This window comes from Scyliorhinus canicula, chromosome 6 (assembly GCF_902713615.1).
Source record: "Scyliorhinus canicula chromosome 6, sScyCan1.1, whole genome shotgun sequence".
Classification (NCBI taxonomy): Eukaryota; Metazoa; Chordata; class Chondrichthyes; order Carcharhiniformes; family Scyliorhinidae; genus Scyliorhinus; species Scyliorhinus canicula.
Genome location: NC_052151.1, coordinates 61,978,621 through 61,998,515, shown reverse-complemented (window position 1 = coordinate 61,998,515; position 19,895 = coordinate 61,978,621). Strand labels below are relative to the sequence as shown.

The window sequence follows — 19,895 nt, the reverse complement described above, 5'->3', positions numbered from 1 at the left end:
TGAGGGGGTGGAGAATAGGTATGGGCTCTGTGCGGGGGGTGCTGCGAACCATGTCCATATGTTTTGGGCATGTCCAAGGCTGAGGGGTTTCTGGCAGGGGTTGCTGACGTCATGTCAGAGTTATTACAAATGAGGGTGGGGCCGAGTCCAGAGGTGGCAACCTTAGGTGTGTTGGAGCACACAAGTGCCCAGGGGACGAGAGAGGCCAACGTCCTGGCCTTTGCCTCCCTGGTGTCCCAGAGACGGATCTTACTAGGGTGGAGGAACTCCGAGTCCCCGAAGTCGGGGGTGTGGGTTAGCGACACGGTGGGGTTTCTCAGACTCAAAAAAATTAAATTCGCCTTGAGGGGTTCGTTGCATGGATTTGCTCGGAGATGGCAGCCGTTCATCGATTTCTTGGCGAAAAATTAAGCTGTCAGCAGGGAGGGGAGAAAAAGGGGGTTAGGTACGTTTTGGCGCAGCCATTTGGGCGCGGCCGTTTTGGCGCCGGACGTTTTGGCGCCAAAATAACATTTCTTTATTTGTGAATTAGCCTCAGGTGAGTTGGCTGCTGGTGCGGGTGCGTTGAGTTGGGTGCTGGTGCGTTCTATCACCATCTTTTTATATATTTTGTAACTAAACCAATTCGCATACCCATATGATGGCTGAGGCAGTATCAACGAAACGTGGTAAAGAAAAATTTGTTCATAACGGATTCCTTTACGTCTTTGACAAAACAAGCAAAGGTGACAGCGAAGTGAAATTTTGGCGTTGTGAGCAAAAAAACCGGTGCAAAGCACGTCTCCATACTAAAGCTGCAAACATATATCTCAGATATATGTAATTATGGTAAAAAAACACGGAGGAATTACTCCTACGTTTTATACTCTTTTGCCCAACAAGCAACGCACCACATATACGAGAATGTTCGCATTATTGAAAGAAATCGAACCCAACTTGAAACCCAGTTCAATCGTCTGTGATTATGAACAAGCTGCGCACAGTGCTATGAAAGACATATTCCCTGATGTTCAAATAAAAGGATGATTTTTTCATTTAGCTCAAAATATGCAAAAACATCTAGCTAGTATGGGGTTCCGTAGTTTGTATAACACTGATCCAGATTTCGCGTTAAAAGCTAAAATGATTATTGCCATTGCCTTTGTACCTTTGAACAAAATCGATGAATATCTGGATGCTTTAGCGACCCAACTGCCGCAAGAACTTCAAGATTTACTCAACTGGTTTGAAGATACATATGTTGGTCGTCTGAACAGACGAGGAAATGGTAGACGAACACCTTTATTTCGCCCTGAGATTTGGAACCTTTATCAGAGAACATTAAACGGGGAAGACCGCACAAACAATAATGCGGAGGCAGCCCACCGTCGATTGAAATATGAACTTGGCATGCATCATCCCACCATATGGAAACTAATTGATGGCCTGCGTAAAGTACAGAAAGGTAGAGATGCATATTATGAAAGGTTACTAGCCGGCCATGAACCGCCACAAAAACTAAAAAAGTATAGAGATGCAGATAAAAGAATACATGAAACTGTTCTTAAATTTGAAAACATGGATGTTATCGAGTACTTGAGGAGCCTTGCTCATAATCACCAAATGAACTAAACTAAATGAACTAATTTAAGGTTTTTAAATTTACTTGCAACAATTTGCAACAAGTTACTAGCCACAAAAACTAAAAGAATTTCTGTCGTCTGCGCCCAAACGGCCGCGCCAAATTGGCTGTGCCCAATTGTCCCATGGCGCCCAAACGGCCGCGCCAAAATGGCCGCGCCAAAACGGCCGCGCCCAATTGTCCCATCCCCAGAAAAAGGGATGGTATGGGAGGTGGTTGGGGAAGGTGGCACTGTTTGTGTCAGCCATATTGGCTGGTGTTTGCACCTGGGGGATTGTTGGGTATATTATTGTGGTTTGGTTTTATGAAATTTGATTTTTCTAATTGTTAAAATTATAAATGCCTCAATAAAATATTTTCAGGGAAAAAAAGTGACAAGTTAAGAGAACAAGGTATTGTACAGAAGAATTCAAGGAAGTGTAAACAAAGTGTTCTGAACTAAAAAAAACTATTGCAGTAACCAGCTTTAGAGTGGAACAGCAGGCTTCAGAGGTAAATCAAACATTTGATGCCATTCTACTGGAATCTGGAAATCGAGAGTTAAAGCAATAGTGAATAATAAACTCACCTAGTTCACTAATTAACGTTAGGAAACAAAATCTGCCTACATGTGAGGGTGTTTTGCCTAAATGCGCACAGTATACGAAAGAAGATAAATGCGCTTGTAGCGCACATTAAAATTGGGGGGTATGATTTTGTGGGCATCACTAAGATGTGGCTGCAATAGTATCAGGGCTGGGATCTAAATATCCAAGGATATGTGTCCTATCAGAAGGACAGGTAGATGGGCAAGGCCCCCGTTGCATAGTTAGTAAGAAATTAACATAAAATCAATAGCAATAAGTAATATAGGGTCGCAATGTGTAGTATCTGTGTGGATACAGTTGAGACATCACAAAGGACAAAAGACCCTGATGGGAGTTATGTGTGCGTCCCCTAGCACTGGTAAGGATGTGGAGCAGAAAATAAATCAGGAGATAGAAAAGGCAATAGAAAAGGGAGCAGCTTGTGGTAGAGCCCACGAGGGAACAGGCACTTATTGATTTCATGATGTGTAACGAGGCAGACCTGATGGGGAACTTAAAGTGAAGGAATCCTTAGGGAGCCGTGACCACAATATTATAGAATTTATCCTGCAGTTTGAGAGGGAGAAGCTGCAATCAGGTGTAGCGGTATTACAATTAAATAAGGGTAACTACAAAGATGAGGGTGGAACTGGTCAGAGTTGATTGGAAGGGGAGCCTAGCAGGGCAGACAGTGGAACAGCAATGGCAGGAGGTTTAGGAGTTATTTGGAAGGCACAACAGAAATTATTCCCAAGGATGAGGAAACATGCTAAGGGAAGGACAAGGCAAACGTGGCTGAAAAGGAAAGACAGGGACGTTAAAAGCGTTAAAAGAAAAAGCGTACGATGTGACAGGGATTAGTGGGAAGCCAGAGGATTGGGAAGCTTTTAAAAGCGAGCAGGGAACAACCAGAACAAGCAATAGGGGGGGCGGGGAGAAGATGAAATATGAGTGTAGGATGTAAAAAAAGATTGCAAGAGTTTTTTTTCCTGATATATAAAAGGTAAGAAAGAGGCAAGAATGGACATTGGACCAGTGGAAAATGAGCCTGGAGAAGTAATGGGGACCAATGAAATGGCAGAGGGACTGAATAGTTACTTTGCACCAGTCTTCACAGTAGACGACACCAGTGGCAGACCAGAACTTCAAGAGAGTCGAGGGAGAGGTGAGTGTAGTGGCCATCACTAAAGAGAAGGTTCTGGGGAAGCTGAAAGGTCTGTAGGTGGATAAACCATTCAGACCGGATGGACTACAACCCAGGGTTCTGAAGTAGATAGCTGAGGAGATTGTGCAGGCATTGGTGGTGATCTTTCAGTAGTCATGGAGGTTCCCAGAGGACTAGAAAATGGCTAATGGACCATCCCTGTTTAAAAAGGGTGGGATGCAGAAGATGGAAAATTATATAAAAGCAAATTACTGCGGATGCTGATTTTCCAGCATTTTCTCTTTCGTTATGGAAAATTATCCCCCTTACATCCCACCCTGCCCCAAACCCCAAAACATCTATTGTCCTCTTTGGCCTGGTGCATGGCACATAAAGGGCACCAGCTACAGCCCCCCCCCCCCCCCCCCCCCCCCCCCCGGCCACCCCGTGTAACTCACATCCTTGGATCTCATAAATGCTCTTTGTGTGCCCTGGGAAAAGACAGCCCAAAATCACTGGGAATGGGAGAAGACTAGAGGGGGTGCACCAGACCTCAGGACTCTCACCGCCGGTGAGCAGAGGGTGATGGAAGTAGCCAGGGAAGTGGAAGAGAGGGCTGTCTTCCAGGCAGAGGTCGGCATGAGGCAACCAAGTGAGCCCCAATGCAAAATGAGTCACCCCTCTCCCCAGACCACTCCTTCCCAAGATCTCACCATGTGTACTGTCGTTTGTCTGATAGGATCGCCATCAAACGAAGCCGGCCAGTCTGGGGGTACATCACTCCCAGATACAACCCCAGCCCAGTCCGGGAACAACACCAACTTTTCTGCACTGCATTGACTTGCAAACTCCCTCCACTATCACAAAGCCTATCACTTCGGTGGTCATAATAGTGAAGAGGTTCTTGGTTCACCAGCTGGTGCACACGACACCCATGCTGCGGTATTTCAGCTGGAAGTAGGAACTCCCGAGGCAGTGGGAGGGCATCCCAATCCCAGGAACCAGCTGTAGTCTAGACAGGTATCGCGCTTCTTGAAAGAATGACCCTATCACTGGTGGACATGCAGATGCAGAGCCAGGATCGGCAGGAGGGGGTGTCAGCCACCTTCCAGCCTGCAGGTGCAATTGGAGGAGTCCAACTGCCTTCAGGTGCAGGAGATGATGCCAGCAACGTGTGGCACCCAAGCCAACACCAAACGGGTGGCATCTGGTGGGAGCCTTGGGTGAAAAGGTCACCGCCATGGGTCAAGACGGCCAAGGCTTGGGGTACACTGTGCAATCGTTAGCTGAGGCTCAGGACAGGGGAGCCCAGTCACAGGTAGACATGTTCAGGGCCCACATTGACATTGCTGGGACACTCCAGAGCTCGGCCCAGTCACAAATAGTCAACGCTGAGAGCGTTGAGAGCATTGGACAGGCACTGACTGACCTCCGGGCGGTGACTGACCTGGGCCTGGCACAGACGGACATGACACATTCACTGAGGGATGTGGCCCAGTCTCTGTGCTTTATGGTTGAGGGCATCGAGACCCTGGCTGAGACGAGATAGGGTCTCCAGTACTCGCAGTGCCAGATAATGGTGGAGCCTCTGGAGCCCACTCTGACTTCATCTCTGTCCCATGGACTAGCCCGGTGGCCATCTAGGACCCCAAGCGAAGAGGAAGTGATGGGATCCATGCTGGTACACCTCAGTGCTTCTGGATCCTTCCCCCCCCCCCCCCCACCCCCCCCGCCGCTGTCGAAATCTGGCCAGATCCAGACTCTTCAGAGGACGACCGCCAAAGGCCCCCCAGGTCACTGGGTGTGAAAGACAGCAAGCCACCCCCACATCTGATGTGCTGTCTGGGGGTCACACCTAGAAAGAATGGTAGGCCACGTAAGCTAAGGAAGTTAGAGACCAGTTAAATTGGCACGGGTGCATCACATAGGTTAGAGGTAGGGATCAGGGCACAATAAAGTAGTCACGATCAAACATGTTTGCACCAAAATTGCGACCTGCCCTAATCCTCTTAAAGTTGTGAGGGATGGGCTCGGCTGGGTGTGGAGGGTGGGGATGTGTGGGAGATCAGTGGTGTGGGTGTTGGAGGATGGCACAGGGCAGTGCCCCCAGGATAATTGGACGGTCCACCTGGGGTCACCCTCAGAGGTGGCAATGAATGGGGCTAGAGGTATGAAGGTGCGTTGTAGGTCAGCTTACCCAGTGAATGAGCTATCATTGCTCATCGTTTCCATGACTACCCCCCACCCCCAAATGACATATGGGCCCGTGCACATGCAGGGATCACCTGGGTGGACAGTGAAATGTGATCCTTCAGGTAGAAGTCAGACTTTGTCAAACAATGAGGAGAACCAGAGCTCATCTCGCAGCGAGTCGTCATCATCCGCCGCCCCGTGGACAAGACCCACCGATACTGCCCAGGGCCAACACCCTGTAGTGATGCTGGTAAGACCTCCAGAGGGGGGTGGGAGAGCAAAGGTGGTGGGATGGATATGGAGAGGAGGAACAGGGGAGGATGCGAGAGGCTGTGAGGAAGGGGCAACAGAGGGTGGGGGGGAGGGAGGAGAGTATGGAATGGTGAGACAGGGCAGTGGAGCTGGCGGTGGCCAAGTCTCCTAGTTGCAAATCTGGAGGTGATGAGGTGGTCACGTGTGTGATGACCCTGGATCACCTATATTGGGCGGCTTCCCCTGTCAGCTCTGGTTCCGTGCCCTTTTCATCCTGGCCATCCTCCTCGTCAGATGAGACCTGCCATCCCTCCTCCTCCAGCATGTTCCCCCCCTGCTGCGCAATGTTATGTAGGATGCAGCAGGCCATCACGATGTTTGAGATTCTCCTGGAGCTATATTGGAGAGCGCCACCAGAGCAGTGGAGGAATCGGAAGCACAACTTTAGGACACCGATGCACTGCTCAGTGTCACTCCTGGTTGGTGCATGGGCATTATTTTAGTGGTTCTCCGCATCGATCTGGGGCCTCCAGACAGATGTCATTAGCCAAGACCTCAGTGGATAACCCTCATTGCCCAAAAGCCAACCCCTCACCCGGCAACATGGAGAATGTCAACTGTGTGCTGAACAAGACATCTGGCACGGCGGGACGCAGAAACCCACCCATTGCCTCTGGATGACATTCAGTACAGATTTAGGAGGATGCCAGGAATTAGAGGGTTAATCTAGGGGACCAGTATATCTTTAGTTTGAATTTGGGAAGTTGAGGGGGCGACCTAGCTTTGTTTTTTTTAAAAGATATTTTATTCCAAACATACACACCACACCTTGAAACACTCTTCTGACCCCCTCAGCTTGAACTTAATCTTCTCCAGCTGGAGAAAGTCGTACAAGTCCCCCAGCCAAGCCGCCACCCCCAGCGGCGTATCTGACCTCCAATTCAACAGGATCTTTTGCCAGGCAATCAGTGAGGAGAAGGCCACTACATCAGCCCCCTTCCCCTCCAGCAGCTCCTGTTCCTCTGAAGCCCCGAAGATCACCACCAGTAGGTCTGGCCTGACCTCAGCCCCCACTATCCTGAAAGATGTCCCAAATACCACCTCCCAAAAGCTCTCCACCTTCTCACAACCCCAGAACGTGTGAGCATGTTTCGCCAGCCCCCACCCACACTTCTCACATCCATCGGTCATCTCCTTGGAATAACCCACTCACCCACGTCATGTGTACCCTGTGCACTACCTTGAACTGAATCAAGCTCATCTCCACATCGCCTCACACCAGAGTCCCCAACCAATTTCCCTCCCCAACTCCTCCTTCCTCATGATTTGTGCCTTGCCCTGCTTCCTCAACCACCTGTATATAGCCCCAATCCTGGCCGTCTCCAAATTGTCAGCGAGCAGCAGTTGCTCCAACAACGTGTACTGTAGTAATTGACGGAACGTCTGCCACTCGTTTCGCACTATGTCCTGCACCTGCCGACAGCTAAACTCACTGCCCCCTGGCAGCTCAAACCTCTCCTACAGCTCATTCACCCCCACAAACGTCCCCAAACCCGCTCCAGCCCCACCTCCCTCCACTTTCCATGCATCCCATCCATCACCCCCCCCCCCCCCCCCCCCCCCTCCCACCCCCTTAAAATGCCTCCTTAACTGGTTCCATATCCTGATAGTTGACTGCATCACCGGACTCCCTGTATACCTGCCCAGGGCTACCAGCAATGGAGCGATCACCTGGGCCCTCAGACTAGAACACCTGCAGGGCTTCTCCTCCAACCGAATTCACTCCCCACCAGCGCTTCACCTCCTCCACATTCGCAGCCCAGTAATAATACATCGGAAACACCAACCTCCCTTTCAGTCTCTGCTGCTATAGCAGTGCCCTCTTCACCCTCGGTACCTTCCCCGCCCATATAAACTCCAAAATCAGTGCCTCCACCCTCCGGAACAAGGCCTAAGGGAGAAAAATCGTGAAGTTCTAAAAGACAAACCGGAACCTTGGCAGCACGTTCAGCTTTACAACATGCACCCATCCTTCCAAAGTCACATACAAAGCATCCCACCTCTTGAGGTCCCCCTTAACCTCCTCCACTAATGCTGTCAGGTTCCACCTGTGCATCGTGGCCCACTCATGCATCACCTGAATTCCCAAATACCTAAACCACTCTCTTGCCACCTTAAATGATAGTATTCCCAAATTGGCTTCCCGCATTCACCGGGAACACCTCACTCTTCCCTACGTTTAGCCTGTACCCAGAAGGCCCCAAACCTCCCCAATAGGCCCATAATTTGCCCACAAACAACAGCAGATCACCTGCGTACAACGACACCCGATGCCCACCTCCGCAATAATCCCTCACCACTCGGCTGACCCCCAACGTGCCATCGCCAAGGGCTCAATCGCCAGAGCAAATATAACAGGGACAGCGAGCACCTCTGCCTCATTCCCCAATGCAACTCGAAACATGCTGAACTGTATCATTCATACGCACACTTGCCATCGGGGAGCATACAAAAGATCATAGAATTTACAGTGCAGAAGGAGGCCATTCGGCCCGTTGAGTCTGCTCCGGCCCTTGAAAAGACACCCTATTTAAGCCCAGGCTTCCACCCTATCCCCGTAACCCAGTAACCCCACTTAATCTTTTGGATGCTAAGGGGCAATTTAGCATGGCCAATCCACCTAACCTGCACATCTTTGGACTGTGGGAGAAAACCGGAGCACCCGGAGAAAACCCTCGCAGACACGCAGTCCATGCTCCAAACAGACACTCACCCGAGGCGGGAATTGAACCTGGGACCCTGGATCTGCGAGGCAGCAGTGCTAACCACTGTGCCACTGCGCTGCCCAGACTGTGGCACACAGGATGCACGACACCACAAACTTCGGCCCAAATCCAAACCTGCCCACTATGGATACAATAACCCGTCTGAGTCATAACTAATTTCAACAACCTCTTAATGTTTCTGGAGAGCTGCCTACCCTTCACAAAGCCTGTTTGGTCCTTGGTCCTCTCTGACACACACCCCTCCAACCTACATGCTAGCACCTTCGCCTGTACTTTCACATCTGTGTTCAACAAAGAGATGGTCCTGTAAGACCCACTTCTTCATGATCAGCGAAATAGATGCCCGTGACATTACTGGCAACTCACCCCTCTCCACTGCCTCACTAAACATCCCCATCAAGTGCGGGCCAACTGTGTCACAAACCCCTTAGAAAACTCCCCTGGAAATCTGGCCCCGGTCCCTTCCCCGTCTGCATTCCGCTGATACTATCCATCACTTCCTTCAGCCAAGCGACTTCTCCAATACCTGCCACTCCCTCTCCTCCACCTCTGGGAACCTCAACCCATTCAGCAACCGCCCCATATCCCCCACCGCTTCTCTCACCCTCCCCCCCCTTTCGGCCTTATGCAACTTCATACTAACCCCTGAACACCTCACTAATCTTTTCTGGCTCTCAACACCAGCTCCTCCTTCTCCGTCCTTAACCTGCACAACATCCCTAGACGCTGCCTGCCACCACAATTGGTGGGCCAATGTATGACTTGTCTTCTCTCCATACTCATACTGCATCCCCCTCGTCCTCTGCAGCTGCCCCACGGCCTTGTCCGTCATCAACCTGTCAAACTGACCCTGCAATTTCCTCTCCGCCAGCAACACCTTCATGGGGGCTGCCGAATATCTCCTCCCTCCTCCTATCCCTGTGCGCCTTAAACAAATCACGGTAGCACAATGGCTAGCTCTGTTGCTTCATAGCAGCAGGGTCCCGACTTAGGTCACTGTCTGTGTGGAGGCTGCACGTTCTCCTTGTGTCTGCGTGGGTTTCCTCCGGGTGCTCCTTTTCCCTCCCACAAGTCCCGAAAGACGTGCTTGTGAGGTAATTTGGACATTCTGAATTCTCCCTCCGTGTACCCGAACAGGCGCCGGAGTGTGGCGACTCACTCACAGAAACTTCATTTCAGTGTTAATGTCAGCCTACTTGTGACACCAATAAAGATTATTATTAGAATCTCACCACGGACCACCACCGTCAAAGCTCCCAGAACGTGGCCACCAATACATTTCCATTCTGATTAAGCTCCACATAGTTCTCACCTCACCAAATGCCTTATCCACCAGAAATCCCAAATCCCACCTCCACCTGGCCTCCACACCGGCCCCGATCTAAGCCTGACATCCAGCCAATGAGGCGTGTGGCCGAAATCACGATTCCCGCATATTCCGCCCTTACCACCCCTATCAGCACTGCCCAGCTCACCGCAAAAAAAAATCCATTCTGGAATACGCCTTCTACACCTGAAAGGAGTACTCACTCACAGATTCCTGAACCTCCATGAATCCACCATCTCCATTCTATCCATAAACCTTTCCAAGCTCTCTCACCATCTTCGACCTTCCCATTGACTTGGGATGTCAAACTGTGATGTCCATTTTCGGCTCCATCACAGTTAAAATCGCCTCCCACAATCAGCTGGTGTGAATCCAAGTCCAGAATCACCCCCAGTGCCCTCTTTACAAACCCTGTATCGTCCCAGTTTGGCGCATAAACATTGACCAACACCACCAGCGCCTCACCTAACACCCCACTCACTATCACAAACCCGCTCCCCTCGGATCTCACACCTCCATTGCCCCCACAAACCCCGCTTCCTTGCTCAGCAAATGTGAAACCTGAGTGAAATATTGTCCCACTCATCCATTCCTCAGCCTAACATAATCGTTCATCTGGAGTGGCATCTCCTGCAAGAAAATCACCTCCGTGCTCAAACCTTTCAAAACCCCGGGACCACTTGACCGGTCCATTTAACCTGCGGACATTCCATGTCACAATTCTTACCAAAGGTTTGCACCTCTCCCCCCCCCATTGTCCACCATCATCCCCCTTCGGTTCTGTCTCACTCAATCCCACTCTGAACTGGGCCCCCACCCATGACCACGCTCATCCTCCAAACCTGCCACGTCACATCCTCCCCTCCAACCTGGTCATCCCCCACCACACTTCCGTTCACTAGCATTGCTTGCTAACATGGTTACTCCCACCAAAAAGCTCCCACACCCTCCACGTGCAACAGGCCCTCAAACCACCCTGCCACACCTGTTACATGCACCTGACACATCCCTTACACAAAAAGAACCCACCAGAATTCACAAATAACCTCCTCCCAAAAAACAAAAGGTGGGGGTGTGGTAAGTGATCCTTACAAGCTTACAGCTTCTGAAAATCACCTCCCCCACCCCCAAATCGGCAATCTAGAAGAACTGTAATTCCCAACTTTTGAGGACTTAACACCTCCACTCAGTTCTCCCCCACCTTATAAAGTCATTGGCCTCCTCCGGTATTTCAAGATAATACTCCCGACTGTCATGAGTCACCCAGAGTCTGGCTGTGTACAGCACCCAAAACTGAATCTGTTGTCTGTACAACACTGCCTTGCCTTTGTTGAAGCCCTCAAGCCTCTTCGGCAGCTCTGCGCCAATGCCCTGGTAAATCCGGACTCGATTACCCTCCCATTCAGACTCGCTTTGCCTTGGTGCACCTCAGGATCTTCTCCTTGTTCAAAAACCTGTGCATCCACACAATCAGCATTCGAGGCGGCTCCCCTGCTCACAGCTTATATGTCAAGGACCTATGGGCCGCGTCCACCTTTGTGGCCTTGTCCAACACCACCTCCACCAACCTGGCCAACATTCTCAAAACATACTTCATGGCGTTTGTTCCCTCCACATCTTCCGGCAGCCCCACAACCCGCAAATACCGTCTACTGAAACTGTTCTCCTGCTCCTCCACCTTCGACCGCAGCGACTTACATAGACCCCCCAGGATCCCCACCTCCACCTTCAAGGACGCAATACGGTTTCTCTGGTCGGACACCCACCTTTTACACCTCCCGGATCGTCGCCCCTTGTGCTTCAAGGCACTTTTGCATCCGATCCAGAGGCCTGTGAAGAGGTGCCACTGCTCCCTCAATCGCCTTCAACCAGTCAGTCTACATCTCCTTCCTCTGCTGTCGAAATTCCTCCCTTCTGAAGCTCATCAATTACTCCATCTGAGGCTTTCCCATCGACAACAACCCTTCCCCCTCCACCATTTTCAGAAGTCTCCTCCAACTTTTTAAGCCAGATCTTTCACTATCTTGCGCTGGGTCTGCTAGCCGGTAGACATGCCAGTCCAGGGGAGAACTTCTGCACTTTCCGCTCCACTTTACTGCCTAACGTACCCAGTATATAGGTGAAAAAAAAAGCCAAAACCAACACCGTTGCGCCAGAGCTGCCTTGTGTGCACCCACTCAATCCATGGTCACCACCAGATGTCCTGTTTTAAGTTTATGAAATCCTTTTAGCACAGGAAACCCAGAACAAGGGAGTGTAGTCTTGAAATTAGAGGTAGACTATCCAGAAAGTACATTTTCACTGAAATGGTAGTCAGGGAGGCATTGGGGGGGGGGGGGGGGGGGTGTGGAGGGTTGGTTTAGGTGGGAAACAGCTAGTGGGAAAGGCAGACTGGGGAATAATGTGTGTAAGCCATATTGGCTGGGTTTGGTTGTTTGTCTTTGCTGTTTTTTCTTGAAAATCGTTAAAATTTTATATACGCCTTAATAAAATATTTTTAAAAATAAAATGAAGTTGAGTGTGGATAAATCATGGTTAAGTGAATGGCAGAAAAAAAACCAGGACACTGAAGAAAAATCAAATTTTTCTCTATTCTTTCATTGGGTGTGAGCATCTTTGCATTTATTGCCCTTGAATGGTTTGCTAGCCATTTCAGAGGTCAGTTAAGAGTCATCCCAAATGCTGTGGATCCAGAATCCTATATAGCCCAGACCAGATCAGGATGGTAGAACGTTGGTGAACTAGATGGGTTTTTACAATCTATAGTTTTATGGTCACTATATTACCAATATAGTGCTTTATAGTTGCAGAATTTATGAATTGAATTCAAATTGCATCCATATTCCCAGAACCTTAACCTTGGCCTCTAGATTACTAGCCTGGTGACATTACAACTACGCCAGTGTTAACGCTTATAATTTTGAAATGAGAAGCAATTTTCACAACAATACCACTCCAAGCAAAAGACCAGCACTTTCCCCTAGCTCAATGGTTCTTCAACTACGGCAAACACAACTGCTCCAGAATATCATTATCATTTACAGTGCAGAAGGAGGCCATTCGGCCCATCGAGTTTGCACCGGCTCTTAGAAAGAGCACCCGACCCAAGGTCCACACCTTCACCCTATCCCCATAACCCCACCCAACATTAAGGGCAATTTTGGACACTAAGGGCAATTTAGCATGGCCAATCCACCAAACCTGCACATCTTTGGACTGTAGGAGGAAACCAGAGCACCCGGAGGAAACCCACGCGCACACGGGGAGGATGTGCAGACTCCGCACAGACAGTGACCCAAGCCGGAATCGAACCTGGGACCCTGGAGCTGTGAAGCAATTGTGCTATCCACAATGCTACCGTGCCACCTTTTTTCCCCCCAAAAATTTGTCTTCTCCAGAGGAAGCTTAAAAAAAATTAATTAATATTTCTCTCCATTAACTCCTCCCTCCGGACTGTCAGATATTTTAGAATTTATTACATTTTTAGCGATTTTTCTCACCTCCAGTTTCATAACAGGAGCAGACCTTTTAGCCGGTTAAGCTTGTTCAGCAATTCAGTAAGATCAAGGCTGAACTTTGATCTAATTCTTCAAATGTTTTGAATTCTTCCCTAATATTTCTTATGCTTTCTTAAACTATTCACCAGCAGGATCTCTCTGGTCAGCCTGTACAAACACCATATCCCACTGTTTTAGTCCATGCTTTCCCACCTCTAAATTTCTAGCACATTCTAAATTTGACAGGATGGTCATAATGGCTGCTCTGCACAATATGTGATACGACTGTTAGCCTCCAAGCTGCATGCATTTTTTTTTTAAAACTCCACCATAAAATCCTAAAATGCCCTTCTGTTAATTGGGAAAAACATAAGTTAAGACTAAACACTAATAGGGCGGCGTTAGCAGTTGCTTCACAGTGCCAGGATCCCAGATTCAATTCCCGGCTTGGGTCACTGTCTGTGCAGAGTCTGCACGTTCTCCCAGAGTCTGCGTGGGTTTCCTCCCACAAGTCCCGAGAGACATGCTGTTCGGTGAATTGGACATTCTGAATTCTCCCTCAGGCACCGTAGTATGGCGATTAGGGGATTTTCACAGGAACTTCATTGCAGTATTAATGTAAGCCCACAATAATAAAATTATTATAGAACACCTTTAACATAGGAAAACATTCAAAAGGTGCTTCATAGGAGCATAATCAGACAAAATTGACAACCAAAAGGAGAGATTTTTTGAAGGACAGGACAAAGAGATAGGTTTTAATGAGCAGAAAAAGGGTTAGGGAGGGAATTTATGAGTGCAGAAACAGGAGGCACAACAGCCAGTGGGAGAAGGGACACAAGGTCAGAATTGGAGAAACATAACATTGTTGGGGTAGAAATGGTTAGAGATGGGGAGGGAGGGGCAAAGCCATGGAGGGATTTGATTTTTAAAATTCACATCCAATATGAAATGAAAATCACTTATTGTCACGAGTAGGCTTCAATGAAGTTACTGTGAAAATCCCCTAGTCGCCACATTCTGGCACCTGTCCGGGGAGGCTGGTATGGGAATCGAACCGTGCTGCTGGCCTGCTTTAAAAGCCAGCGATTTAGCCGAGTGAGCTAAACCAGCCCCATTCAAGGTGTTGGTGGTCCAGGGTGTCACGTAAGCCAGCCAGCACAAAAAGTGGCAGTGAGTAGGAGTGGGTTAAGATACTGAAAAGTGCCCAATGAACTAAATTTTATGGAAGTTGGTAGTCTGGCTAGGAAAACATTGGACTAGTTGAGTCTGCCGTTAAGTAATATGCCGGGGTAGAGTATGTTCAATGTTACAGGGTTGGCGAGGATAAGAGTTCATACGGTCAACTTGGAATCTAATGAAACAACTTGGTGCTTTTCACAACCTCAGGATGCCCCAAAGAACTTTTACAACCAATTAAGAATTTCTGACATTAGTCACTGCCGTAATGTAGGAAAGTGTGGCTGCCAACCTGCACATATTAAGGTCCCAAAAATAGCAATGAGATGTCCAGTTGGTTGACACTGGGAAGAACCCTTTTTTTTCAGTTTGTGCTTTTGGACCATTATGTCTATCAAAAAGGTCAGCCGGAGCTTTGGTGTAATGTCTCATTTAAGAGGTCAGCACCTCCGACACTCACCAGTGATGTGGTGCCGCACTATGCGCTTGAGTTTCAGGCAAGGGAATATCCTTCTGATTCAAAGCCAAGGTTGCTATTAGACAAGTCTGACACCCAGAAGAGGTCAAAAAAATTACATGCTTGTTTTATGGAATTCGTGGTGATTCCAACACAAATGCCTCACCTTTCATCAAATTACTTTTTTTTTTTAAAAAGATGCAACATCATCCTTGATTTAAGCAGTGCAGCACTTTGATTAAAGTAGAATATGATCTTGACAGCATGCAACAGGATATTACCAATACTATAACAAATACACTTCAAAGGTTTTATTAAAAAAATAAGTTACAAAGTGAAAATCAAGGTCTTATTAATTTAAACTGTGCAGGAGTAGAATCATGCCGTATACCTGTGAACACTACTTCATATGGTGCAGCTAGTCTGAGCAGTCCATAGTACTATAAATGGACATGATTTGCAGCATTAACAGAGGCCACATACAAATTGTGGAATGGACAAAAGAACAATGAATAATCAAGACACTAAACAGGCCAAACTCAAGGATGCTGTTTGGATTTAGAGTTATAGCAGCATAGGTCTTAAAATGAACATTTAATATCAGAAGTAAAAAGCAGTGAAGGACAAGCCATTTGAAACTTTTGACAAACATTGGCAAAATGCAGGAAAATAAAATTCCTGCCAATAATTGACTGGGCTATCTCTTTGCAGAGGTGATGTAGGTTCTGTTAGGTCTCACTCCACCTATCTTAATTGAACTAGACACAGCTGAAAGCTCCCATCATTCTGCACACCCTTTGACTTGCTTTCAGTGGCCTTTTTAACTAAACAATTGGCTGGAAACAGATCGGCAGAAAGTTAGGTCTGGTTTCTTCCCAGTAGATGTTGCGGCCCTTATTGCTGATTAATTATTTTTAATATGGTACTCATATTTGGTGCAAATTGCTTCAATTAAAAATATGAACAGTGGTCTTTAATGGTAATGGGCACTTTAAAAACAAAACTAAACATTTAATAGCAACAAATTTTCTATTCCAATCCCTTCCAATTTCCTGCACTCGAGGCACTGGCAGATACTAGGCTAAAGCCCTCCCTCCCTAGTACTCACCTAATGGTCTCACACATGCACTTTCTAGCAGTGGTTACCAGGTAATAAGCTAGAATAGAAAGCATGGGGTCCCTTTTAGCTCTGAGGCACCGCAGCCAATTGCAGCATCCTAACCTCCATCCCTGGACCATTTAAACTAAAACCATTTCTTCTCTGTAAACCAGGCAGGAACCATCGTGGCAGCCACATCTCAATGTTGCTTTACAACTATGTAAATTGGGAGAAAACTTTAATTTGGGATTAATGGTTCTGAGAGATCTTACTGGCAAAGTAAAATCAGAAAGCAATATGTAACTACTTGGGAAAGGGAGCAACACAGAGTTAACTGGAAAATAAAGAGGTTATCCCTTGAGGAAGAAATTGATACATGGTTCAACGGCCTAAACGCCCACGGGGAAAAATTAGTTCAAGTAGTGTCACTTCTTCATTGATGTGACTGAAGAATGCTGCAAGGGCCAAGCAGGTAGTGAGCTGCAGCACTACCAATCCAAGGAATCAAGGCCGACTGCGTAGCTGTGCTCAAGGTGATGCTACGCAGACGACATTTGTCTTGCATGAACCTTGGGTAGTCATATGCTTTACCAAGAATGTTTCATTAGCATTTGAGATTTCAGCTTCTGTAGCCACCACTTTGACATTAATTTTGACCGCAGTCCCATTGTTCGGCATTCACTGCTTCCAGTAATATTGTATTACCAATTGCAATAAACTGGTAGGCTTTTTGCATAAGTGAACAGCTCATTAAGAATGTATCATCTAGAGATCCTGCAATCACTTTATGCTCAAGTGAAACCTGTGACTATTTGTGTTTTTATCTTAAAGCACGACTCGCGCACCAACTAGTGTCAGCTGTGTTCCAGGGATTTGAAGCTTCCCAGTTTTCGGCTCCTCCTAAATATCACAATTTTTAATTTTGATTCATTTGATCTGGGGCATCCATGTAATTATGAGGTCAAAATAAATTCTGACCATCTGTAACACTGAACGACACCTGAAGATTCCGCTCCTCAATCTAATGGTGTTAGACCTATTTTTTTGAAGTACAAAATATCAGAAATGCCAAATCTGTATTTCCTGTTCCAGCAAAAAAAAGGTGCAAATATAAAAAGCTGCAATTATTAAGGAATTCAAGCCAACTAAACTGCTAAAACCGCACTTGCATCATAATCAAGCATTACACACTTTTTCTGGGCATGATACAAAAAGAAACATAAAAAATAAAAAGTAACTTTTACTTCTCACATTGAAACCTAGCAAAAATAAATTACAATAATAAATCTTCACAGTTTGAAACATACTTAACGCACTTATGTAAATTTCAAAAACCTGTATTTATAATATTAACAAATTTACAACATTGTATTTAACAGTTCTATAAAAACAGGTGTGAATGCAGATAGCTTCAAAAAGGTTTTCAAACCTGCTTCAAAAGATATTCACAAAAATATAAATTGCACGGATAGATTTATGTACAAATACATATTTTATACTTTACAGACTAAGACGAATCTAACAGCACACCTCAGTGAATACACTGAGACAGGCAGTCGAATGTCAGTAATGTATACAAATGCAGGGGGGAAAACAGTAAGAACAATGTAGGTACCTGTATCCAAATTTACTTCAGAGACAAACCATTCATTGACACTGTCAAATTGAAACATATCGCGGCATTTAAAGTATGTCTCATTGGGCTTGCTGCAAAGCTATCATTGCCGGTCAGGTGTGACAATTTCCAAGATTAGGGATGGCGAAGGGCTAAGGCGATTGAAATAGGTGCACGGTTCTTCATGTATGAGCATGCCATTCCAAAGTATTGCCTGCATATTGTCAGACGCTTCAGAGATGTGATCACTGAAAAAAACATTTAGATTTTAAAAAGGAAGAAAAAACACTGGATTTAAATGTCGTGGGTTACTCGTCAGCCATTTCTGTACTTAATATTTCTTCTCTGAAATTGCTTGGATGTTTGTTTTCGGCAGGACAGACAATCATCTGCGATGCACAAGCTTTCAGTTTATGTTTTCTGACTTTTTGAATAATTTCATCAAACGATGGAACCGTTCTGAAACCTGGAAAGAAAATATATCTGAATTACATCTTTGCTCGGTGCCATATTTTGTTTCACAATACTCTTGTGAAGGGCCTTGGGGGCATTTTATTATATTCAAGGTGCTAGGAAACTTATATTTCAGATAGATTATAATTAAGTTATCTTCCCTATCAAACTGCTCCATAATTCAGAAGACCTGCAGGAGATATTCCCATAAAATCACCTGCCATCCTGTATTCAGAGGGCTGGAAAATTCCAGCCATTAGATCATATGACCAAAAGCTTGGTCAATGCATATTGAGAGCAGGAGTAGACCATTCGGCCCCTCAAACTTTCTCCACCATTCAATTAGATCATGGCTGATCTGAATGTGGCCTCAACTTCAGATTCCACCTACCTCCTATACCCTCGGATAGCTTTGCCATCCTAGAATCTACCTATCTCTGCCTTAAAAATATTCAATGACTGTCTCCTCCACTCTCTGGAGAAAAGATTTCCAAAGACTCAAAGCACACAGAGAAAAAAATTCCTTCTTATCTCAGTCTTAAATGAAAGAAAGACACCTTATTTTTAAACTGGTCTCCCCCCCCCTCCCACGCTTCAATAAGCTCATCACTTCGTCTTCTAAACATCAATGGATACAAGACCAATTTTTCATCATATGATTACCAATCCCCATCCTAGGTATCAGATGAGTGAACCTTCGCTGAACTGCTTCCCCATGCAATTATATCCTTTCGCAAGGTGAGCAAAATTGGACAGTTCACCAATGCCCTGCAGCAAAATACCCCTACTTTTATATTCCATTCCTCTCGCATTAAAAACCAACATCCCATTTGCCTACCTGATCAATTCCTGTATCTGCAAACTGTTTTTTTATGTGATTCATGGACCAGGACACTGAGGGAGTTCTGCAATCTCTCTCAATTTAAATAAAATGTTGATTTTCTTTTCCGATCGAAGTGAACAAGTCACATTTTCCCACATTATACACCCTCTGCCAAAACCTTGCCGACTCAGTTAACCCATGTCCCTTTGCAAGCTCCTCATGCCCTTTTCACAACTTACTTTCCTGACTATCAACTGTTTTAAAGAAGGCCTTAAAAGGAAGAAAGTGGAGAGGTTTCAGGAGGATATCCCAGAACCTAAGGTCTAGGCAAAAGAAGGCAAGGACAACAGTGGAGCGATTAAAATCAGGATGCTCAGGAGTCCAGAAATAGAGCAGCACAGATATCTCACAGGGTCGAGAGGCTGGAGGGTATTATAGAGATAGGGGAGGACATGACCATGGAGGGTTTCAAAACAAGGATTTGTTTTTTTTTTTTATTTTTAAATTTAGATTACCCAATTATTTTTTTCCAATTAAGGGGCAATTTAGGGTGGCCAATCCACCTACTGTGCACATTTTTGGGTTGTGGGGGCGAAACCCATGCAGACACGGGGAGAATGTGCAAACTCCACACGGACAGTGACCCAGAGCCGGGATCGAACCTGGGACCTCAGCGCCATGAGGCGGTTGTGCTAACCACTAGGCCACCGTGCTGCCCCCTCAAAAACAAGGATAAGAATTTTACAGGTCATGTGGCACAGGGGTGAGAGATGAACAGGACATGGTGCAAGCTAAGAAACAGGCAGCAGAGATTTGGATTACCTCACTACAGAGAGGGTAGAATGTGGTAGAGCAGTGAGGAGTGTAACGGGACAGTCAAGTC

The 19,895-nt window shown here is 46.7% G+C and overlaps 1 protein-coding gene across 1 annotated transcript in view; it reads right to left on the bottom strand.

Annotated features, from left to right (window-relative positions):
- Window positions 1–15,318: 15,318 nt before the first annotated feature.
- Window positions 15,319–19,895, bottom strand: part of casp8ap2 (caspase 8 associated protein 2) — a 46,917-nt gene continuing 42,340 nt past the window's right edge. The window contains exon 11 of the mRNA XM_038801019.1: window positions 15,319–18,202. Within this exon, the coding sequence (XP_038656947.1) occupies window positions 18,143–18,202 (60 nt within the window). The 3' untranslated portion in view covers window positions 15,319–18,142. The remainder of the gene's footprint in view (window positions 18,203–19,895) is intronic.